Source organism: Manis javanica, chromosome 12 (genome assembly GCF_040802235.1).
Source record: "Manis javanica isolate MJ-LG chromosome 12, MJ_LKY, whole genome shotgun sequence".
Classification (NCBI taxonomy): Eukaryota; Metazoa; Chordata; class Mammalia; order Pholidota; family Manidae; genus Manis; species Manis javanica.
Window position 1 is genome coordinate 55,352,385 of NC_133167.1, and position 24,579 is coordinate 55,376,963.

The 24,579-nt window shown below is 40.4% G+C and overlaps 1 protein-coding gene across 48 annotated transcripts in view; it reads left to right on the top strand.

Annotated features, from left to right (window-relative positions):
* TTN (titin) overlaps window positions 1–24,579 on the top strand; it is a 262,742-nt gene that overhangs the window by 61,936 nt on the left and 176,227 nt on the right. For all 48 annotated transcript variants that reach the window (XM_073218602.1, XM_073218615.1, XM_073218603.1 and 45 more), the window contains exons 45-82: window positions 4,590–4,868; window positions 6,626–7,189; window positions 7,722–8,003; window positions 8,104–8,382; window positions 8,824–9,102; window positions 9,201–9,479; window positions 9,574–9,861; window positions 9,974–10,252; window positions 10,349–10,630; window positions 10,726–11,004; window positions 11,117–11,395; window positions 11,496–11,774; window positions 11,898–12,185; window positions 12,310–12,588; window positions 12,727–13,008; window positions 13,109–13,387; window positions 13,507–13,785; window positions 13,898–14,176; window positions 14,284–14,571; window positions 14,808–15,086; window positions 15,312–15,593; window positions 16,636–16,914; window positions 17,036–17,317; window positions 18,127–18,405; window positions 18,521–18,808; window positions 18,964–19,242; window positions 19,336–19,614; window positions 19,721–19,999; window positions 20,111–20,398; window positions 20,523–20,810; window positions 21,337–21,618; window positions 21,855–22,133; window positions 22,252–22,533; window positions 22,630–22,908; window positions 23,000–23,287; window positions 23,447–23,725; window positions 23,816–24,094; window positions 24,191–24,469. In XM_073218602.1, coding sequence (XP_073074703.1) covers window positions 4,590–4,868; window positions 6,626–7,189; window positions 7,722–8,003; window positions 8,104–8,382; window positions 8,824–9,102; window positions 9,201–9,479; window positions 9,574–9,861; window positions 9,974–10,252; window positions 10,349–10,630; window positions 10,726–11,004; window positions 11,117–11,395; window positions 11,496–11,774; window positions 11,898–12,185; window positions 12,310–12,588; window positions 12,727–13,008; window positions 13,109–13,387; window positions 13,507–13,785; window positions 13,898–14,176; window positions 14,284–14,571; window positions 14,808–15,086; window positions 15,312–15,593; window positions 16,636–16,914; window positions 17,036–17,317; window positions 18,127–18,405; window positions 18,521–18,808; window positions 18,964–19,242; window positions 19,336–19,614; window positions 19,721–19,999; window positions 20,111–20,398; window positions 20,523–20,810; window positions 21,337–21,618; window positions 21,855–22,133; window positions 22,252–22,533; window positions 22,630–22,908; window positions 23,000–23,287; window positions 23,447–23,725; window positions 23,816–24,094; window positions 24,191–24,469 — 10,971 coding nt within the window. The remainder of the gene's footprint in view (window positions 1–4,589; window positions 4,869–6,625; window positions 7,190–7,721; window positions 8,004–8,103; window positions 8,383–8,823; window positions 9,103–9,200; window positions 9,480–9,573; window positions 9,862–9,973; window positions 10,253–10,348; window positions 10,631–10,725; window positions 11,005–11,116; window positions 11,396–11,495; window positions 11,775–11,897; window positions 12,186–12,309; window positions 12,589–12,726; window positions 13,009–13,108; window positions 13,388–13,506; window positions 13,786–13,897; window positions 14,177–14,283; window positions 14,572–14,807; window positions 15,087–15,311; window positions 15,594–16,635; window positions 16,915–17,035; window positions 17,318–18,126; window positions 18,406–18,520; window positions 18,809–18,963; window positions 19,243–19,335; window positions 19,615–19,720; window positions 20,000–20,110; window positions 20,399–20,522; window positions 20,811–21,336; window positions 21,619–21,854; window positions 22,134–22,251; window positions 22,534–22,629; window positions 22,909–22,999; window positions 23,288–23,446; window positions 23,726–23,815; window positions 24,095–24,190; window positions 24,470–24,579) is intronic.

The following is a 24,579-nucleotide window of genomic DNA, read 5'->3' on the forward strand; positions in this document are numbered from 1 at the left end:
TCACCAGTACATTTATAGCCAACTGACACCAGAGTCCTGCCTTCTAATGTTTATATACTAGAACAGGAAGGAATTTAAGGCATAAGACTATTCCATGTGACACAAGGGAATTAATAAAATAGAACTACTGCTTTTCCGTAAGGTAATAAAACTACTATTAACAGAGCTGTTCTACATAACAAAAGACTTAATGAAAAGCCTAATTCTTTGTTATCAAATTATGTTTTTCATCCTATCATCCATGACATTGTTTAAGAGTATGTGTAATTCACTGCTGTGTTTTTCCATTCAATAATGCTGTATAGGTATTTCCCACACAATAAAATACAATCAAATTTTTAACATTGGAGTTGTTTTCTCTCATTTCTGCTTCTCCCATTTTCTTGACTTAATGTGAACCTTACAAAAATTTTATTGAAATAATGTGGCTATTTACACAGGCAAAGGAAGGCCTGCCTTTCTAGTAACTGAAAACAATGGCTCTCTTACAAATTCAAATTAAACATTTACTGTAGCCCTTATTTTTAATACTGGCTTCAGTTTATAAGTACTAACTAGAACATAGATGTTTTATTTTGGGAATACTCTCTCTTCAGTTTGGCCACAAAAATGGATTTAAGGAAAATTCTAAATATAAATAATAACTCTGGATATTTTTAGAAATTGATTTAAATAATCCTGGATTCTTTTACTGTAAATACTTAGCCAGCAATTTTTCAACCTTTAGAATTGGAATTGTATCAAAAAAGGAAAAGTCATAAGAACACCTTTAAATTTTATAAGCTCTAACACTTGAAATTTTCACTAATACAGTATTTACAGTCATATATAAAAAGTTAAGGCTAAAAATTTAGAAATGTGCTTTTTAATCAAATAATCTCAAGGTAATCTCAAGGTAATGATTCCTGAAATAAACCAGAAGAAGACCACCAATTGGTGCACATAATTCTTTGACTTTTTTGTTGTTGTTAAATAAAATTAATAGTAAAATAATAATCATTTTTCCCCATACAGAGTTTTCTAGTTCTCTTCTGTGTGCTGAGGAAGAAGGACTCCAATCCTATAGCTCTGGCCTTCCGTTATCTAATAGAAATGAAACACTTGAGCTTTTGTCTGAACCTCCAATTCATTCAACTAAATTCGATTCCGAAAACAAAGGCACTGTGCCAGTTTTCATCAAAGAAATGTCAGATGCTGAAATAAGCATAGGGGATGTGGCTACACTGTCTGTTACTGTCACTGGCATCCCCAAGCCTAAAATTCAGTGGTTCTTTAATGGAGTAATGTTAACCCCTGCTGCTGACTACAAATTTGTTTTTGATGGTAATGATCATAGCCTGATCATTCTGTTCACCAGATTTGAGGATGAGGGAGAGTATGCATGTATTGCCAGTAATGAATATGGACAGGCAATATGTAGTGCCTATCTAAAAATACATCCCAAAGGAGAAGGGCACAAAGAGGCAGTGTGCCCTTCACAATCAGCAGTGGAACCATCTCTGGAAAAGCTAGAAGGTCCTTGTCCTCCTTACTTCCTGAAGGAGTTAAAGCCAATTCACTGTGCTAAGGGGCTCCCTGCCATCTTTGAGTGCACCGTGCGTGGAGAGCCTGCGCCCGCTATTCTGTGGTTCAAAGAAAACAAGCAGCTTTGCACCAATGTTTGTTACACTATCATTCAGAATACTGATGGCTCTGGGACACTCATCGTCAACGACCCCCAGCAGGAGGACAGTGGCCTGTATGTCTGTAAAGCAGAGAACGTGTGGGGTGAATCCACCTGTACTGCAGAGTTGCTCGTGCTTCTGGAAGACAAGGGTAGGGCAGAGGCCCCCTGCAAAGTGAAGTCCGTGCCACAGCCTCCTTCAGATTTTCCACAGACATTGTTAAAAGGCCCTGCAGTTGAGTCATTTGACTCAGAGCAAGAAATAGCAGCTTTTGTAAAGAACACCATTTTAAAAGACACTTCCAATGCAGAAGAAAGACAGCAACTTTCTTATGAGCATATTGTTAAAACCAATGAAGTGAGCAGTCAAGCTACTTTACTAGCTGAGCAATCGCAATTCATAGCCATGTTGGAGCAGGATGTGCCCACTTCTGAAAGCACCAGGGATCTTCCTTCCATCAGTAGCACTATTCACGTTCAAGGTCTGAAGGAACCATCTCCCACTTTACAGCTGCAGATTGCCCAGGCCCACGATACCCTCCCCAAAGAAGATTTTCTAATGCTTCAAGAGCCTGCATCACAGGTGGTTTTGTCAGATACTGAAAAATTCTTCTCAAGTGCCATATCCATAGAAGAAATAAGTTCATTAACAACTGAGCCTCTGAAAACTTTTTTAGCTGAGCCTGAAAGGAGTTATCCACAGTCTTCAATAGAAGAACTTTTGGCCTACTCATATCCTACCTCTGTGTCTGATGAAGTACTTTTACCAAAAGAAAAGATGGTATCTGCAGGGGGCAAAGAGCAAATAGTGACTCTTCGAAAGCTCGAGGCAGAAAGTACTCTCATCCTGAGTCAGAGCTTAGCTGAGGCACATGTGGAAAGTCCTAAGGGTCCTCATGACCTGATCCCTGAGGTAAACTGTGAGCCCCAGGGCCCTTCAGAGTGCACATGCACGGAAGGTGAAATCTTGGTGGAAAGTGCAGACCAACTGGAAGCTGCAGGACAAGAGTTTGCAGCCAGGACTGAGGAAGGCAAATCCTTTAGGCTTCCGCTAGCCTGTGAGAAAAAACAGGTACTGCTTAAAGAAGAGCATTTGGATGATTTGGCGATGTCCCTGGTCCAAACCACTGAGTATATGAAAGAGCCCATGGTGATAAACGGTGTGCAGGAGGTGCAGAGCAGTGATATTCTTTCTAAGGAAAGTTTGCTTTCTGGTATTCCAGAAGAACGATTAAACCTGAAAACTCAGATCCTCAGGGCTTTGCAAGCAGCAGTGGCCAGTGAGCAACCGAGTCTCTTCTCTGAATGGTTAAGAAGCATAGAAACTGTAGAGGTCAAGGCCATAAATTTCACCCAAGAACCTAAACGCATTATGTGCACTTACCTTATTAGCTCAGTGAAGTCTCTCACAGAAGAATTAACCATTGCTATTGAAGGCATTGATCCTCAAATGGCTAACCTGGAAATTGAACTTAAGGATGCCTTCTGCTCTATTATATGTGAGGAAATAAACATCTTAACAGCTGAGCATCCCAGAATTCAAGAAGGAACCAAAAAATGCTTGCAGGAAGATATGGGCCCTTTTACAGACAGACAGAAGGTGGAAGCTATCACTGAACCAGAAATCGAATCCAAGTATCTTGTTTCAACAGAAGAAGTCACCTACTTTAATGTGGAAAGTCAAGTCAAAGTTCTGGATACCCTAACTCTCACCAAGGAAGTTGCTTCAGCTGCTCTCACTGATGAAACACAGGATGAGACACCAAAACCATCTGAAAAAAGAGAGAAGTCCTCTGAAAATGGTACCAAGGAAGTTGGTATAGTAGAGACACAGGAAGCTGAGGGTAGCTTAATCAAAGAGGACAGTCCTGTTGTACTTACACCCTTGATGGACACTATTGCTAAAGAAGGTGACATCGTAAACCTCACATCATCCATCACAAATGCCAAAGAGGTGAATTGGTATTTTGAGAGTAAACTGGTGCCTTCAGATAAAAAGTTCAAGTGTTTACAAAATCAAAATACACATACGCTAGTAATCAACAAAGTAAATACAGAAGAACATCAAGGAGAATATACCTGTGAGGCCTTGAATAATCATGGAAAAACAGCAACTTCAGCAAAACTCACTGTAGTCAAAAGAGGTTGGATTTTAAGAATTAAGTGGGTCAACTGCTAACAGTCACTGGATTGTAATGATTAGATTTCATCACTGAATTTTCACTTATCTGCCACTGCCAGAATGCAATTTATTAGAGTAAGAATGAAATCACAGACATAATCATGGTTATTAGCTCTGCTCTTTTTCCCTTACTGCCTTATTGGATAGCATATTATTCTACATTACTATCTATTTTTAAAATCAAATATTTTGTTCACATGTTTCATAACACTGATATATTTTAAGCCTATTTTTACATGAAAAAGCTTTAATAATATTTTAAGAAAAGCAGTCAATGAATGCCTAGCTCCTCTGAAATCACTAGTCACATTCCTAAATTCAGAATAACCATGATTAATTGTCTATTTGTTTCCTGTTTCTATTTCTCTTTTGCTGTTGTTTCACCTGATCACTTTATTTAGTATATCACATTTTTTTAACACTACTTTCAGTGGTCCTAGTCAGCACGGTATATTTAAAGAATATATCATGCTGTAATGCATGTAAACCAGTAGCATCTCATTTTAATCATTTTTTTCACAATTTACTGCAAAATAACAATTGAATATGTTGAAAGCTGCTTATTGTCTTCTTTTGCCTTCAATAACCTTTCTCATTTTCCAGTCACCTGTTTTAAACTGCTGCAGTCCATCTCACCAGTTTCAACTGTTTGACTTGTTTAACAGCAACAAAAGTTAGAAGGAAAAGAATGCGGCGTGCCTGGTAAGGAGATGTGCTAATAATGGACTGTGCTTCCCTTTGCAGCTGCCCCAGTGATCAGGAGGAGAATTGAGTCCGTGGAAGTAGCTCTGGGCCACCTAGCCAAATTCACCTGTGAGATCCAAAGTGCCCCCAATGTCCGGTTCCAGTGGTTTAAAGCTGGCCGAGAAATTTACGAGAGTGACAAGTGTTCCATCCGATCGGCACATTATGTCTCCACCCTGGAAATCCTGAGAACCCAGGTTGTTGACTGCGGGGAGTACACCTGCAGAGCTTCCAATGAGTATGGCAGTGCCAGCTGTACAGCCACACTGACTGTGACAGGTAAATGCCACACACCGACACGGATGTTCCAGTCCCATTTCATAGTATTGCCTGTTTTGCTTTTCGTACAGGTGCAGAATGCACTTGTCCTGCCAACTGGAGAGCCCAATAGCCAAAGTGGTAACATGGGGCGTAGGAACTGCAGAACTGATGTGGACAGGCAATCATTACTGGCAGACATATTTCTAACAGCAGCTAAAGAAAATATACAAATAATTTATTATCTTGAGAACCATGTCAAAGCAGCAGATGAGCAATGGTTCCTGAAACTTTGGTTTTGGGATTTTTGTTTTTGTTTTGTTCTCTTTCTTTTTTTTAAATAACTAGCTTATTGCAAATGTCTTGGATAACTACTAGTGGCCTGGCTTGGCTCTGAGTATAAAAACCTTCAGGACATTTGGTGCTCCTAGAAAATAATGATGTCCAAATGTGTTTAATAATTTGGAACCAGTTAACCAATTGAGAATTACAAACTGAAAAAAGCCAGAGCATAAGACTCAAGTCAAAGAAATCCTGCTGAAACAAGGGGCTAGGAAGGAACTACAAAGTAGCATTCTCACCCTAGGCTTTATTACTAATTTAAAAATAAGAGCAACACACAAATGCTGTTCTCAATTTTCTAATTGTAATACAGGATGACTTTTGAGCAATTCACTCTCATCACATGTTAGAATTCCCTCAGTAGCAAAAAATTAGTAGCTCTCTGCTTTTCTCTCTCTCTTTCTTCCTTGTTCTTCTGCTTTGTTCTTCCCAAGGGGACTGATGGTGTGAACTGTGGTTTGAGGTCAGGGCTAGCGATGCCAGGTTGCCAAGACAAGCCATGTGCTAAATGCAGGATGGGACTGGTCCCTGGTCTTCCTCACGGACAGTGTGAGAGACAGGCACTGCAGCCCCTCATGGACGTGGGGAGCTCAGGGTTCTCTGTAGCTTCCTCTCCTCCACAACTCTTTACATATCAGAAAATCTGAAACCCAGGCCCATGGAGACCCACCCAGTGGTTTTCACTTTGTGATCAAACAGTCTCCCTGCAACTAAGTATATGACATTATTTTTAATGGCACTTTGAAAATGTCTTTATCCAAATTAGGTCAAATTAGGAATAGTACTAATACCTAAGCATCAAATAATAAGAGAAAAGAAAGAGGGGGATTTTTTAAAAATCAGAAGGAGAGTTTCCTAAAGCTTGCTTCAAAATGCAAAATGGATATGGGAAGATACTGCTACAAATATTTTTAGGAATTTGAAATGACTTGGAGGGTGGATTCCAAGTTGAGACATTTAAGGATTTGCTGATGGCTGACCTGAGGGTTAAAGAGACTTACAAAACTTCTCAATGTTCTCATCACTTAATTTCCCTACTCTTCAGAAAAGTCAAATACATTCTTTTTAGTCATCCTTACGCAGTCTTCTAATTCACAGAATTAAAGTACCAGCTGAATTACTTATCAGATAATTCAAACAATTAATGAACTACTAAAATGCACAAATCTTTGGCAATAGTTACTGTTGCCAACTGAAAGGACACTGGTTCTTTCCTTTGATGGACACCTGAAGGGGTATCTCGATTCTCTATAAAGAACACTCTTATCCCTTTCCTTCGACAAATCTTTTCATCCTATTAATGCATTACCCTATTTTAAGTTCTATCTTACATCTATTTAAAGCTGTAATTCATCTCTTCTCTTTCTTGGAATATATGATTATGGCAAGAGCATTGGTGGGGACAAAATATAATGTTGGGAAAATTTTTTTTGCAGAGGCATATCCACCAACCTTTTTCTCCAGACCTAAGTCCATTACAACTTTTGTGGGGAAGGCAGCCAAGTTCCTGTGCACAGTGTCAGGGACTCCTGTGATTGAAACCATTTGGCAGAAGGACGGTACTGTACTCTCACCTTCCCCCAACCACAAGATTTCAGATGTAGAAAACAAGCACATCTTAGAGCTCTCAAATCTTACAGTTCAGGATAGAGGAATTTACTCTTGTAAGGCTTCTAACAAGTTTGGAGCTGACATCTGCCAAGCTGAGTTGATCATAATCAACAAACCACACTTCATTAAGGAATTAGAACCAGTGCAATCAGCTATCAATAAGAAGATCCACCTTGAGTGCCAAGTAGACGAAGACAGAAAAGTCACAGTTACGTGGAGCAAAGATGGACAAAAACTCCCTCCTGGGAAAGATTATAAGATCTATTTTGAAGATAAAATAGCATCAGTTGAGATCCCCCTGGCCAAACTACGAGATTCAGGAACCTATGTCTGCACAGCTTCCAATGAGGCTGGAAGCAGCTCCTCATCTACAACTGTATCTATCAGAGGTAAGAAATATGCAGATACAATTTTTCACGTCCTTCTCTGAAAGGATGCCTCAGTAGAATAGTTGTTGATGAGCCATGCCATTGATGCATTTTGTTCTTAACATAATTTCATCCAAGCAAACATTTTGATATGTGGAAATCCTGGCATTGTTTGATTTTATTTTTTTAGTCTTCCCCAGCATTCACTTACTTTAACTCTTTTAACACCATCTGCCATTAACAAAGCTTGCTTAAGATTTCCTCTGGGAATTCCAAGTGTCTAGGCAATCCTTACCTATCTTCTTGTATAAAATTGCTCTTTGTGTAAGTAGAGTTTGCTTGTTTTCTTTTTGTTTGTTTATTTTTTTTAAATCAAAAGACTGGAAGGTGTTTTAGAATCTTGGAAGGCCGTTGAGTGTACCACAACCTTTCTGAAATTTCATGAAGCTATTTTATGTGTGTTGTGTCTTTTGTTGTATTTGTCTACTTTTCTCTTGTGTAATTTATACTTCAGATATCTTTTCCTTTCTCTTTTTTTGTTAACTTCATGTAGAGCCACCATCCTTTGTGAAGAAGGTGGATCCCTCTTATTTAATGCTCCCAGGTGAATCAGCACGCCTCCATTGCAAGCTGAAAGGCTCACCTGTGATCCAGGTTACCTGGTTTAAAAATAACAAAGAACTTAATGAGAGTAACACCATCCGAATGTCTTTTGTCAATTCTGAGGCTATACTTGATATTACGGATGTAAAAGTTGATGACAGTGGGAATTACTCATGTGAAGCCATGAATGATGTTGGCAGTGATAGTTGCAGTTCTGAAATAGTTATCAAAGGTTTGTTTATCAGTTACAGTCCACTGCTTTTCTGAAAAACAGATTTTCTTTTTAATTGCTTGCAACACCTTACTTATACAATGCTTTCATGCTTTTGTAGAACCTCCTTCTTTCATCAAAACCCTTGAGCCTGCAGATATAGTGAGAGGAACAAACGCCCTTCTTCAGTGTGAAATTGCAGGCACTGGACCATTTGAAATTAGTTGGTTCAAAGATAAGAAGCAAATTCGAAGTAGTAAAAAGTATAGGTTGTTTGCTCAGAAGTCTCTTGTGGCTCTGGAGATCTTTTCTTTTAATAGTGCAGACGTTGGTGACTACGAATGTGTTGTTGCTAATGAAGTTGGAAAGTGTGGCTGCAGCGCAACACACTTACTGAAAGGTTAGTGGTTGAAAACCTGGTATCTCTTTTTTAAATTGGTAAAGTAGCTTTCTTAACCCATGGAAGGAAAAGTGGTACTATCTCTTCTTCTCCTAACCTTTGAAAATACATGTGGCCTTTGGCCTGACCTGGGACCATGGGAACAAAGTCAGTAACCTTTATCCAGTCTTTATCCTGAGACCAGTGTAAATATGTAATCTGTGATAACAAAAGTGAATTTCATAATAAGCTATTTTGCTAATTGATTGATAACCAGACATCTTTATGCTTCTTTCTCTTGGGTGGAATTATAGTTTTTAAATCTTATTACTCCTTCTAATGAACATTATGGAATAGTAGTATGGGCAAGATAAATGTAATCGAGATAAAACGTTTTAATATATTTGGCATTGAAAGGGTTTGGGAATTGATTTGTTTTGGGTGCTCTCTTTCTTTAACTAGAACCACCAACCTTTGTAAAGAAAGTAGATGATTTCACTGCACTAGCAGGACAAACTGTTACCTTACAAGCTGCTGTGAGAGGGTCAGAACCCATTTCTGTCATGTGGATGAAAGGACAAGAGATCATTAAAGAAGACGGAAAAATCAAAATGAGCTTTTCCAATGGTGTTGCAGTCTTGATCATCCCCGATGTTCAGATTGGTTTCAGTGACAAATACACATGCCTGGCTGAAAATGAAGCAGGAAGCCAAACATCTGTTGGGGAATTAATAGTTAAAGGTTCGTGTAGGAACATTTTAATTTTGAACCCATCTTTCCATTTAATGTGAAACCCTAATAACACATTTCATAATCCTAACTATTTAATACTGTTCTAGAACCCGCCAAAATCATTGAGAGAGCAGAACTGATCCAGGTGACGGCAGGCGACCCAGCCACACTGGAGTACACAGTGACAGGCACCCCAGAGCTCAAGGCCAAATGGTACAAAGATGGGAGACCTCTCGTTGCCAGTAAAAAATATCGAATAAGCTTTAAAAATAATGTTGCCCAACTCAAGTTTTACTCAGCTGAGCTGCACGACAGTGGCCAGTACACGTTTGAGATTTCCAACGAAGTGGGAGGCAGCTCCTGTGAGACAACTGTTACCGTGTTAGGTCGGTATTCCCTTCAAACCACACAAGTGACAGAAAATAATGTTTTTTGGCATTTTCCATATTGATCTTTCTTCTGCTCTTGTGCCTCGAACAGATCGAGACATTGCTCCATTCTTCACCAGACCCCTACGCAACGTGGATAGCGTCGTTAGCAGTACCTGCAGACTGGACTGCAAAATCGCCGGCTCCCTCCCCATGAGGGTGTCCTGGTTTAAGGATGGTAAAGAAGTAGCTGCTTCTGACAGATACAGAATAGCATTTGTGGAAGGCACAGCCTCTTTGGATATAAGCAGAGTAGACATGAACGACGCAGGGAAGTTCACTTGCCGAGCCACGAACTCCGTGGGAAGCAAAGACAGCAGTGGAGCCCTGATTGTGCAAGGTTGGCTGGAGACTTTGCAGTTCCTTCCTATGATAGATGATGTTCAAATCCTGTCTTTTTTTAGATTGCACCTCTTAACCCTTTGAAATTCTTTCTTATACCCCTTCTTCAGAACCACCCAGTTTTGTAATTAAACCTGCGTCAAAGGATGTTCTTCCCGGCTCAGCAGTCTGCCTGAAGAGCACCTTCCAAGGGTCTACTCCTCTCACAGTCAGATGGTTTAAGGGTGACAAAGAACTGGTTTCCAGTGGAAGCTGCTATATTACCAAAGAGGCTTTAGAAAGTTCCCTGGAACTGTATTCAGTAAAAACCTCCGATTCAGGCACATATACCTGTAAAGTCAGCAACATCGCAGGAGGCGTGGAGTGCAGTGCAAACTTATTTGTGAAAGGTTTGCATTTGCTTTCTTGACGTCTCTGTGCTACCATTGTTATCAGTTATTCTTCTTTCTCATGTTTCTTAATAACTTCCTTCCTTGCTTCCACAGAACCTGCCAGATTTATTGAAAAATTAGAGCTATCACAACTGTTAAAGAAGGGAGATGCCACCCAGCTAGCCTGCAAAGTAACTGGTACTCCTCCAATTAAAATAACATGGTTTGCAAATGATAGAGAAATTAAGGAGAGCAGCAAACACAAAATGTCTTTTGCGGAGTCCACTGCGATTCTAAGACTTACAGATGTTGCCATCGAAGACAGTGGTGAATATATGTGTGAGGCTCAAAACGAGGCTGGCAGTGACCACTGTGGTAGCATTTTAATAGTCAAAGGTTTGTGTTCACATTGCTCCTTCTGTTACCCAAGTGGTGGCCCAGAGCACAGACTCCTCCCCTATTAACTCAAAATAATTCCTTCTGCACTCCAGAGTCACCTTACTTTACCAAGGAATTTAAGCCAATTGAGGTGTTGAAGGAGTATGATGTCATGTTGCTGGCAGAGGTTGCAGGCACAGCTCCCTTTGAGATCACCTGGTTCAAAGACAACACAATACTGAGAAGTGGTAGAAAGTATAAGACTTTCACTCAGGATCAGCTGGTCAGCCTGCAGATCCTCAAGTTTGTCGCAGCAGATGTTGGTGAATACCAGTGTCGGGTGACCAATGAGGTGGGAAGCAGCACCTGCAGCGCCAGGGTCACATTGAGAGGTTAGTGTCAGTTAGATGATGGACTGGCTCTTCTGTTAGGGCAATACTTTTTTTTTTTTAAGCCAGCTTTGGTGTAGAGCTGGTAATGATTGAGAATTCATTCTTCTATTAGAACCCCCAACCTTTGTAAAGAAGATCGAGAGCACCAGCTCCCTTCGAGGAGGCACAGCTGCCTTCCAAGCCACTCTGAAGGGCTCCTTGCCAATTACAGTGACTTGGTTAAAAGACAACGATGAAATCACTGAAGACGATAATATAAGAATGACCTTTGAGAACAATGTGACCAGTCTGTACCTCAGTGGCATTGAAGTCAAACATGATGGGAAATATGTCTGTCAAGCCAAAAATGATGCAGGGATTCAAAGATGTTCTGCACTGCTCTCAGTAAAAGGTTGGTTCTGAAAATTTGCCATGGGTTTTAGGAAAAAAATGCAGAAGCAAACCTTTTAGCATAGCAATTCACAACCACACCTATCCCTTTATTTCTATAGAACCTGCAACAATCATCGAGGAGGCTGCATCGATAGATGTCACCCAAGGAGACCCGGCCACTTTGCAGGTTAAATTTTCAGGGACTAAGGAGATTACAGCCAGATGGTTTAAAGATGGCCAAGAACTGACCCTGGGCCAAAAATATAAAATCAGCGTCACTGACACAGTCTCTATACTGAAGATTACTTCTACAGAAAAGAGAGACAGTGGAGAATATATTTTTGAGGTCCAAAATGATGTTGGGAGAAGCAGCTGCAAGGCTAGAATTAATGTATTAGGTTGGTATGATTTTTCTATGGAGAAGAACTGGGCATTTCTTTGCTCCATCTCTTCCATTTTAGAAAGCATATAAATTGGTGGATTGACCTAACATTTTTTTCTTTTGCTCTTTCATTGCATAGATCTTATCATACCTCCCTCATTCACCAAAAAACTTAAGAAGATGGACAGCATTAAAGGGTCTTTTATTGACTTAGAATGTATAGTGGCTGGGTCACATCCAATAAGCATCCAATGGTTCAAAGATGACCAAGAAATATCAGCTAGTGAAAAATACAAATTCTCTTTTCATGACAATACTGCCTTCTTGGAAATCAGTCAGCTGGAAGGTGCAGACAGTGGGACATACACTTGCTCTGCCACCAACAAGGCAGGACACAACCAGTGCAGTGGCCATCTGATGGTCAAAGGTTGGCAATGTCTATTTCCACCTATCAAGAACTTATTGCTCTCCTGTTTCTTTGTTCTTGCCTTTATTGCTCAGTTCTAAATTAAGCCTCCCTTTTTCCTTTTGCTTTTTTTCTTTTGCCCCAGAACCCCCTTACTTTGTGGAAAAGCCACAGTCACACGATGTCAATCCCAATACAAGGGTTCAGTTAAAGGCTCTTGTGGGTGGCACTGCGCCCATGGCAATCAAGTGGTTTAAAGATAACAAGGAGTTGCACACAGGAGCAGCTCGCTCAGTCTGGAAGGATGACACCTCCACCATTCTAGAACTCTTTTCAGCCAAAGCTACTGATACTGGGACCTACATCTGCCATTTAAGCAATGATGTTGGCACAGCAACCAGCAAAGCCACTCTCTTTGTAAAAGGTCTGGTCTCTACGTCCCCTGACTTACTTGCTTGTCTGTATTTTCTTGGGGGGAGGGAAGAGGCTTAAGAAAACAATTTTTCTCATTGGCCTTCATTTTAAAAAATGTTCAACATCACACTTCTTTGCCCATCTTTAGAACCTCCTCAATTCATTAAGAAGCCTAGCCCAGTGTTGGTGCTGAGGAATGGACAGTCTACGACCTTTGAATGCCAAATAACAGGCACCCCCGAAATCCGAGTTTCTTGGTATCTGGACGGGAATGAAATAACAGCCATTAAAAAACATGGCATCTCCTTCGTCGATGGTTTAGCCACTTTCCAAATTTCTGGTGCCAGGGTAGAAAATAGCGGGACTTACGTTTGTGAAGCTCGGAATGACGCTGGCATGGCCAGCTGCAGCATTGAATTAAAAGTGAAAGGTTCGTTACTGGATCTGCTGTCCATTTTGTCTGGGCTGCTAGCTAGGCCTGCAGTCTTCCCTTGAGTAAGCTAGTCTCTGTCTTCCCTTTGAATCTTCAGAACCTCCCACCTTTGTCAGGGAACTAAAGCCTGTGGAAGTAGTGAGAGATAGTGACGTGGAGCTGGAGTGTGAAGTTACGGGAACATCTCCATTTGAAGTCACTTGGCTGAAGAATAACAGGGAAATTCGAAGCAGCAAAAAGTATATCTTGACTGACAGAGTGTCAGTGTTTAATCTGAGCATAACCAGATGCGACCCTTCAGACACTGGCGAATACCAGTGCATCATAGCCAACGAAAGCGGCAGCTGCTTCTGCAGTTCCAGAGTGTCCCTGAAAGGTCAGTTGTACACACAGGAAGCAGGCTAGCAAAGAACATTTTCTTAATGCCCTTTAATTTTATGGTTCTGGGCAGGCATTCCAATATACTTCCTTTCACACTGTCTAATTTAATCACAGAGCCTCCATCATTCACTAAGAAGATAGAAAACGTCACTACTGTTCTGAAAAGTGCTGCCACCTTTCAAAGCACCGTGGTGGGCTCTCCCCCCATTTCTGTGACCTGGCTAAAGGATGATCAGATTCTTAATGAAGACGACAATGTTCGTATTTCTTTTGTGAACAACGTGGCCACACTTCAGATCAGAACTGTGGATAACGGACACAGCGGGAGATACACCTGTCAAGCCAAGAACGAGTCAGGAGCTGAGAGGTGTTATGCTTTCCTTTTAGTGCAAGGTGTGTAAGCCATTCCCTTTCAGAGTTAGCCTGTCAAGACAACCTCGTCATCATGCCTTATTTTCAGTGGAATCTTCAGTGCAACTCATCCACATTTTAATTCTTACTACAGAACCTGCTCAAATCGTAGAGAAAGCTAAATCTGTTGATGTTACGGAGAAAGACCCAGTGACCCTGGAGTGTGTTGTGGCCGGAACACCAGAACTCAAAGTGAAATGGCTTAAAGACGGGAAACAAATTGTGCCCAGTAGATATTTTTCGATGAGTTTTGAAAATAATGTGGCCAGTTTTAGAATTCGGTCAGTAATGAAGCAGGACTCTGGTCAGTATACTTTCAAGGTGGAAAATGACTTTGGAAGCAGTAGCTGTGATGCCTACCTGCGAGTACTAGGTTTGTATCTTGGCCCCAGTTGGCTTCCCTTATTTTTTATTATTGAAGTCCTTTCTTAACAAATGGCAACATATTAATGTGTATGTTTTGCCGTTTGCATTGGACAGATGAAAATATCCCTCCATCATTCACCAAAAAGTTAACTAAAATGGATAAAGTTCTGGGCTCTTCTGTTCATATGGAATGCAAGGTTTCTGGCTCACTTCCAATTAGTGCTCAGTGGTTCAAAGATGGAAAAGAAATATCTACAAGCGCAAAATACAGACTTGTCTGCCATGAGAACACCGTGTCACTGGGAGTTAATAATCTGGAATTAGAAGACACTGCAAATTACACATGCAGGGTCTCCAACGTAGCAGGGGACGATGCATGCAGTGGCATCTTAACCGTGAAAGGTTAGTTGCTTTATCTCTTCTTGATTCTTCTTTGTGATTTCTTTTTAAATGTATCACTCTTACCTCGCATCCTTTACAGAAAAAAGTCTCAATAATTCTCTTGAGATACATATTCATTGAATTCAAGAAATTTTCAGTCATTACCTCTTTTCAGAAATGTTATTATGTGCAATAAACTGTCAAAATAATTCAACTACAAGAAATTTAATTAAATGTATTTCCCTTAAAATCTATAGAACCACCAAGCTTCTTAGTGAAACCTGAGCGCCAACAAGCCATACCTGAGTCTACAGTGGAATTTAAAGCAGTTCTAAAAGGAACGCCACCATTTAAAATAAAGTGGTTTAAGGATGATGTGGAACTTGTCTCTGGACCTAAATGTTTCATTGGCTTAGAAGGGTCAACCAGCTTCTTAAATCTCTACTCAGTGGATGCTTCCAAGACTGGAGAGTATACTTGCCACGTTGCCAATGATGTTGGTAGCGACTCTTGTACTGCAATGCTGCTCGTGACAGGTGTGCGAGTCTGGCTGTTTCATGGTTCTGTCTCACCTGTAGCTCCCATGCTTTCTGTAATCTGACACAAAGCATCTACCCAATCAAGAAAATGGCCTTCTTTCTAACACAGTGCACTGTATTGGCCAAATTGCCCATGTTTTTCTCTTTCCCACATACTGCTTAATTTAACTTTTGTTATTTACATCTGTTCCCTCATAATCTCCTTTTTCCTTCACACACTAGAACCACCAAGGTTTGTAAAGAAATTAGAAGCATCCAGAACAGTGAAAGCAGGTGACTCAGCACGACTTGAATGCAAGATAACTGGGTCCCCAGAAATCAGAGTTGTGTGGTACAGAAATGAGCACGAGCTCCCAGCCAGTGATAAATACAGAATGACTTTCATTGACTCAGTGGCCGTCATACAGATGAACAATCTTGGTACTGAGGACAGTGGGGATTTCATCTGTGAAGCTCAGAATCCTGCTGGCAGCACAAGCTGCAGCACCAAGGTTATAGTAAAAGGTAGAAATCTCTGTCTTCTGTTCTCTGTCTTTTGAAACCTACCCTCTCCCTGCCAGCAATCATAGCTCTTTATTCTTTTGCTCCCATCTTAGCCCCCATTTGAGGTCATAGAATATTTTCCCAAACTAGTATTATTTCGCTTTTTACATGTTATTTCTTCTCAAGATTTGCTTCCATGTAGCAAATCATTCTGGGATAATTTTCCTGTTATTCCAACGCCATAATTCTGATCACAACACATTAGCCAAGCAATTCCAATTTGATGTTTCAAACACACACACACAAAACTCAAAGTAGGCTTTTTAAATTAATTTTTGCCTTTAATCAACTTATAAATATATGATCATCCCCACTATAATCTTTATCACTGATAGCAAGGAATATTTACTACATGCACACAAGGTGCAAACAATACAGGTTTTAACCTTACATTTAAAATAGGACAATTATACATTTTACTCTCTCAAGAATCAGTTCCTAATTTTTTAAAATTATGTCACTCTCCCCTGGTGAAAATAGTGCTAGCATTTTCTGTCACTTTCTAGTATTTTTTGTCACATAGCCCAATTTTGTCATGATGTGAGGCAATTATTGCAATAGCCATTTGTTGCATAACCTGTAGATCACAGATGGCATGAAGACTTCTGAGCATCTCAGTTGTAGAGCATATACAAAACTTTCCCTGAAGTCAGGATTCCACACCTCATGCAAATAATACTGATTATACTTGGATTTGGGGAGAGTTGCTTTGTTTTTACAATTTTTGCATCAATCTTTACAGTCCAAGATAAATTATGAGGTGGGGAGTAGACAGAATGTTGAATGTTCAGTAAGGACATCTAGGGTCTAGTCCAGGTTCTCTTCCAATAAAGTTGAGTGATTTTGTAAAGGCTAATGACCTCTCTGAAGTTGTTATTCCTTGGTACTGAAGTCATAGTGTATCTACTCATTATAGTATCTTGACTCTTCTTTCCATTTAAAAACAAAAACATTGTATGAAATTAAAGAGCCCAATTCATGAGAAATTCCTGTTTTTTTACAGAACCACCAGTTTTCAGCAGCTTCCCTTCTGTAGTAGAAACCCTTAAAAATACTGAAGTTAGTCTTGAATGTGAACTTTCGGGAACACCACCATTTGAGGTGGTATGGTACAAGGACAAGCGGCAACTCCGAAGTAGCAAGAAATATAAGATCGCATCCAAATATTTCCACGCAAGCATTCACATTCTTGATGTCGACACTTCGGACATTGGCGACTACCACTGCAAGGCACAGAACCAAGTGGGAAGTGATACTTGCATTTGTACAGTAAAATTAAAAGGTAAGCGTATTTCGTGCACATGGCAAAGATGGCAGGAATGTGCAAAATGCTTATTTCTTTTTCTCTCTTGCATTATCTGGACAATCTTTTCAACATCCTCCATCCATCTTTCCCCGTTCAGAACCACCAAGATTTGTCTCCAAACTGAACAGCCTCACCGTTGTAGCTGGCGAGCCCGCTGAGTTGCAAGCATCCGTAGAAGGCGCACAGCCTATTTCTGTCCAGTGGCTTAAAGAGAAGGAAGAAGTGATTAGAGAAAGTGAAAACATCAGAATTACATTTGTGGAAAATGTTGCAACTCTGCACTTTGCAAAAGCAGAACCAGCTAATGCTGGGAAGTACATTTGCCAAATCAAGAATGATGGTGGAATGAGGGAGAACCTGGCCACACTGACCGTGTTAGGTTGGTACAGTTTGATACAACAGTTCCTGGCAGAAAGTGGTGCCAAATGCTGAGATGAGTTACTTATAGTTACTGGTAGAATCTCCATTTCTGAATTTTTTAAAACTATATTGATCCTCACCTATTTGAAAGGTTTAGGGAAAAGGACCTAATCAATCTTTCAAGCACTCTTTTCTGTTTGTGTAATCCTAACAGAAACTAGTCATCCATTTTTTTTTACCTTTTTTTTTAAGCCATCCACTATTTATTTGCTACTTTTCTTGATGGATTAGCAGATACAATCATGATAATCTTTTGCTTAAGTATGAAAAGTATTGGGGGCCCAGCATATGCTATGAGGAAATTTTGTTTCCAAAGTACTAGTTATTAAACCTGAGAAGAAATCCAAAGATCAAAATTTGATGGGAAACACTTGGATTTTCATCTTTGGGCATATTAAATTTCAATTTAGCAATTGTTCAGATAACAACTTTTAAAAGCCTGTTTTTAGCTACATAAAACAGAGCAAAAATACTGAGCAATTCATAATAACATGTAGCTTTTGCTCTAAAGAGGGTCAAGGACAAATCAATATACACTGTCTAACATACATTGTCTGGTTTATTTGGGAAGTCAACTAATGAACAGAATTCTTAATAGTATCTCCTATAATTTCATGATGGTGTGTAATTATGGAATCATGTTTTAAGGTCTAGAGAGAAACCCCTAACAAAACCATATCATTGCAGGAAACAATCATAGTGAATTTAATAGCTAAGACATAGTAAAGACAGCAGAATTTGACACGTGGCTGTCACATTTTATTTCAGAGCCTGCAGTCATTGTTGAGAAGGCAGGACCAATGACAGTGGCTGTAGGAGAAACGTGCATTCTGGAGTGTAAGGTGGCTGGTACTCCTGAACTCTCAGTTGAATGGTACAAAGATGGAAAGCTGTTGACCAGCAGCCAGAAACACAAATTTAGCTTCTACAACAAAACCTCTTCCTTAAAGATTCTCTCTGTGGAAAAGCACGATGCAGGCACATACACTTTCCAGGTTCAAAATAACGTTGGAAAAAGCAGCTGTACAGCCGTGGTCGATGTTTCAGGTCAGTCCCGATGTGTACCCCCATCGCCTATGCAAATTCCATTCACAAGCCACCTTTTCTCAAGTCTTTTCTCTCCCCCAAAATCCTGATACATCTCTTATTGTTCCTCATACAGACCGGATGGTTCCCCCCTCTTTCACACGAAGACCGAAAGATACTGTCGGGGTACTGGGTACTTCTTGCATCTTGGAATCCAAAGTAGCTGGATCATCGCCTATCTCTGTTGCCTGGTTTCATGAGAAAACAAAGATCGTCAGTGGAGCCAAGTACCAAACCACATTTTCAGATAATGTCTGCACATTGCAGCTGAATTCTCTGGACTTGTCAGATACGGGCAATTATACATGTGTGGCTGCTAATGTCGCTGGGTCTGATGAATGCCGTGCAGTGTTGGCTGTACAAGGTCAGTGGGAGACACTCACACCCTTTCCTACAATTTCCTCTTTGAGTGCACATCCAGGTTGAGACACATTCAAAAGTGCTCCTCTTTCTTGATTCAAAATGGCAGCTAAATTCAAAGCTTATAGGCTCTCTTCATTGTCCTCCATGTCTATGTAGAACCGCCCTCTTTTGTGAAGGAACCTGAACCTGTGGAAGTAATACCTGGGAGAAATGTCACCTTCACAAGTGTTATTAGAGGAACCCCTCCCTTCAAGGTCGGTTGGTTCAGAGGTGCCAGAGAACTGGTGAGAGGAGACAGATGCAACATCTATTTTGAAGACACTGTGGCAGAACTAGAATTATTTAACATTGACACATCACAGAGTGGGGAATATACCTGTGTGGTTTCTAACAATGCTGGCCAAACATCCAGCACTACTCATCTCTTTGTGAAAGGTTGGCTCACATGCATTTGCTCTTCCTATTTTTTGTATACTGACTTCTTTGTATTTTCACTGTGTTTAACTGCTGTGCTTTGCCACTCACCAGAACCTGCTGCATTTGTGAAGAAATTAAGTGATCACTCTGTAGAACCAGGGAAGTCCATCATTCTGGAAAGCACCTACACTGGAACACCTCCAATTTCAGTTACCTGGAAAAAGGATGGTTTTGACATAACTCCGTCTGAAAAATGCAACATAGTCACAACAGAGAAAACCTGCATCCTGGAAATTCTGCATAGCACAAAAAGAGATGCAGGACAGTATTCCTGCGAGATTGAAAATGAGGCAGGAAGGGATGTTTGCAAAGCTCTGGTATCTACATTAGGTGTGTTGTCTTACTCTCTCTTAAATGATTGGCAGTCATCTAACATGAAGCCTGGTTTTTGGTTTTCCTTAATACCAGTTGCTGATTGTGAGTTTTTCTTCTTTAGAACCACCTTATTTTGTTACGGAACTGGAACCTCTGGAGGCATCAGTTGGAGATTCAGTTTCTTTACAATGTCAAGTTGCTGGGACACCAGAAATTATAGTGTCTTGGTACAAAGGAGACACCAAGTTACGGCCAACTCCTGAATACAGGACCTATTTTACAAACAATGTGGCCACACTTGTTTTTAATAAAGTGAATATCAGTGACAGTGGAGAGTACACATGTAGAGCAGAAAATAGTATAGGAGCTGCTGCTTCTACAACAGTCTTCAGAATTCAAGGTGATATTATTTTAGAAATTAAGAGATTTCTTTCTTCTTAACTCTCTTATCTTCAAGGGAAAATTTTCATTTCATCTACTTATGTCTCAAGTAGTGCTTGTCTTCTTGCAGAGCGCCAACTCCCACCTTCCTTTGCAAGACAATTAAAGGACATTGAACAAACTGTTGGATTACCCGTTACACTCACTTGTCGATTAAATGGCTCTGCACCCATCCAAGTGTGCTGGTATAAAGATGGGATGCTTTTACGAGATGATGAAAACCTACAGACATCATTTATAGATAATGTGGCAACTTTAAAAATTTTACAAACTGACTTGAGTCACTCTGGCCAGTACTCCTGCTCAGCTTCCAATCCACTTGGAACAGCATCTTCTAGTGCTAGACTGACAGCCAGAGGTTTGTGCCCTTGTTAATCTTTCTCTTTGCAAACCATGACTTCTTATATATTGTCAAAGTAGAAATGGCCAATGAAAAAAGAAAAAGAAAAACACCACATTGCCTTTTTCTTCTCATCCTCCAGAGCCTAAGAAATCTCCCTTCTTTGACATCAAGCCTGTATCTATAGATGTTATTGCTGGGGAAAGTGCTGATTTTGAGTGTCATGTTACTGGTGCTCAACCAATGCGAATCACTTGGTCAAAAGATAACAAGGAGATCCGTCCTGGAGGAAACTATACCATCACGTGTGTTGGAAACACTCCCCATCTGAGAATTCTTAAAGTAGGCAAAGGAGACTCTGGTCAGTATACCTGCCAAGCAACAAATGATGTTGGCAAAGACATGTGCTCTGCTCAACTCAGTGTGAAAGGTATTGTTACATGGCATTTACTACTAGTTCTTCTTCCCCATATTTGTGTAATTGTCTTCTAAATGTTTCTTTAGTTTTTAAATGTTTGGGATAAACTAACTGGATCATGTTACAATTTTTGTATTAGTGTTGGGGCAATGTTTTCTCTTGATATTGTTCTTAAAGTTAGTGTATCTCTAAATGTAATCCTATAAAAGAGTGTTATTTAATTGAAATGTCTTAAATGTTTGAACTATCCATTCTCTTTTCCATTCTTTTCTCCAATATGTCATTCTGACTTATCATTACTAAATTTTGATCAAATACCTTACATTTTCTTACATGCTTTAGCTTATAGATCCAAACTACAAAAATTAACTTATCAACTAAATTCTCTAAGAAAAATATTAAAAGCTTATTTAATAGAAAAGAGATATTTTACCATGAAATTCTCAGAAAGCATGTTCTTAATAATAAACCAGTTTAAATATGTATTTATAGGATCTTCAATGACAAATATAAGCTATTTTTTCCTTTGGTTTACTAGAACCTCCAAAATTTGTTAAGAAATTAGAAGCTTCAAAAGTTGCAAAGCAGGGAGAATCCATCCAACTGGCATGTCAAATAAGTGGTTCCCCAGAAATCAAAGTTTTGTGGTTCCGAAATGACAGTGAACTTCATGAAAGTTGGAAATACAACATGTCATTCATTAATTCTGTGGCATTGCTCACCATCAATGAAGGCAGCATTGAGGACAGTGGGGACTACATCTGTGAAGCTCATAATGGTGTTGGTGACGCCAGCTGCAGCACCACGCTGACCATTAAAGGTTAGACACACTAAGCATCTTTCTTTCTTTGCTCTCTGATGTAGATTCTTTCTCAGTGATGTTATGAGCTCCAAGATAGAAAGGCTGATTAAGGGAATTTGTTCACACTTCTTGAACTAGTTTTTATGAATTGTCATCTCTTATGCTAGCATACTGTGGTGATTCTAAATTCTAAAATATTTTTTTCTTTTTTAGTGAACAAATGTTCTCATCATATATCCTCTTTTTTCTGGTAGCACCTCCTGTTTTCATCCAAACACCTTCTCCAGTAGGAGCCCTTAAAGGCTCTGATGTTATCTTCCAATGTGAAATTTCGGGAACCCCCCCATTTGAAGTGGTGTGGGTTAAAGATCGAAAGCAAGTTCGAAGCAGTAAAAAATTTAAAATCACCTCAAAAAATTTGGATACGAGTCTTCACATCCTTAATCTTGAAGCCTCCGATGTAGGAGAATATCACTGCAAAGCTACTAATGAGGTGGGAAGTGACATGTGTGTCTGCACTGTCAAATTCAAAGGTTTGTATACATGGGCACAAAAATGTATGCCTCTTCCTTTCATCTTCTCTTGGTTAAGCAGTAATTTATGTGGCTGTGATTCTCATTTTTGTCTCTACCCTCAACTTTCTTTCATTAGAACCCCCACGATTTGTGAAAAAGATAAGTGACACCTCAACCCTTGTTGGGGATGCTGTTGAGTTACGGGCTGTCGTGGAAGGCTTCCAGCCAATTTCTGTTGTCTGGCTGAAGGATAAAGGTGAAGTTATCAGAGAGAGTGAAAACACTAGGATTTCATTCATTGATAACATTGCAACCCTCCAACTCGGGAGCCCAGAAGCATCAAATTCTGGAAAATATGTGTGCCAAATCAAAAACGATGCAGGAATGAGAGAATGTTCAGCAGTCTTAACTGTACTAGGTTAGTAACAAAGTACAGCTGATAATATTACTGATTACACTTAGATGTAGTTTGGAAAGTGACTTCATTTTCAATGCAATATACTTCTTCTTTCAGAACCAGCCAGAATCATAGAAAAGCCTGAACCCATGACTGTCACTACTGGAAACCCTTTTGCGTTAGAGTGTGTAGTGGCTGGAACACCAGAACTTTCAGCCAAGTGGTTCAAAGATGGACGAGAATTATCTGCGGACAGCAAACATCACATTACATTCATCAACAAAGTGGCCTCAATTAAAATCCCTTGTGCAGAAATGAGTGACAGGGGGTTATATAGCTTTGAAGTGAAAAACAGCGTTGGTAAAAGTACCTGCTCTGTATCCGTCCACATTTCGGGTGAGTAGTATGAGGTTTTGTAAATACGCAATTTTTCCTGGAAAAAACATAAAGCTTCTCTTTAAATGGGAAACTGCACTTCTCCACATAGATCGAGTTGTGCCTCCTTCCTTCATCCGCAAGCTGAAGAACACGAACGCGGTCCTGGGGACCTCGGCGGTTCTGGAGTGCCGAGTGTCTGGCTCGGCCCCCATTTCCGTGGGCTGGTTTCAGGATGGAAATGAGATCGTTAGCGGGCCAAAATGCCAGTGGAGCTTCTCGGAGAATGTCTGTACTTTGAACCTGAGCTTACTGGAGCCCTCGGACGCGGGCACCTACACGTGCGTGGCTGCCAACGTGGCCGGCTCTGCAGAGTGCTCCGCGGTCCTGGCTGTGCAAGGTCAGTGCGCGGCGCCGCCTGGCGCCTCCTCCCTGCGACTTGGCGCCTGCCTCGTGTGGCGTTTCTATTTTGTCCTCATGTTTACAGTTCCCTTTTCTCCCAGCTCCTCTCACTTGGATTTCTTTTTGTCTTGATCTCTCGCTCCCCTGCGACATCTAGAACCTCCCTCTTTTGAACAAATCCCGGATTCTGTGGAAGTCGTACCTGGAATGAGCCTCGTGTTCTCCTGTGTCATTAGAGGCACCCCTCCTTTCAAGGCCAAATGGTTTAAAGGCAGCAGGGAACTGGTGTCAGGGGAGTCATGCACCATCTCCCTGGAAGATTTTGTCACAGAACTGGAGTTGTATGAGGTGGAACCCCTGCAGAGTGGAGACTATTCTTGTCTTATTACCAACGATGCTGGCAGCGCTTCCTGTACCGCACATCTTTTTGTGAAAGGTTTGCTCTTTTGTCCCTTTTATCTATCTAAATTTTTTCTAAGTCTTCATTTGGACGTGTCAGTCTTACCCTCGTGTTTTCTCCTTATAGAACCAGCCACCTTTGTGAAAAGATTGGCTGATTTCAGTGTGGAAACGGGAAGCCCCATAGTTCTAGAGGCCACCTACACTGGCACGCCTCCCATCTCAGTGAGCTGGATGAAAAATGAGGAACCTCTGTCCCAGTCTCAGAATTGCAGCATTACCACGACAGAAAAGTCAACGATTCTGGAAATTCTTGACAGCACAGTAGAGGATTATGCCCAGTACAGTTGCCTGATAGAAAATGAGGCTGGTCAAGATATTTGTGACGCTTTGGTGTTTGTTTTAGGTGTGCTGACATTTATCTCTCTTTAGTGCTCTTCTTTCTTTTAAAATATCTTCTTTTACTAGCATAGCTGATGGATTACTGTCCATTGTCTCTTAGAACCACCTTACTTTATTGAACCTCTGGAACATAAGGAAGCAGCCATTGGAGAACCTGCAACTTTGCAGTGTAAAGTGGATGGAACCCCAGAAATTAGAATTTCTTGGTATAAAGAACACACCAAGCTACGATCAGCACCTGCATATAAAATGCAATTCAAAAATAATGTTGCCTCCTTAGTAATCAACAAAGTGGACCACAGTGATGTGGGAGAGTATTCATGCAAGGCAGAAAACAGCGTGGGGGCTGTCGCTTCTTCAGCTGTGCTTGTGATCAAAGGTGATGATGGTATTGCTTAACAAGTCTTGCTGTGTGTTGACAGATTCATTTTCTTAAAGAAAATCAAAATTTTAATGGTTTGAAGTATGTTGTGGATGTTTTCTCTCTTG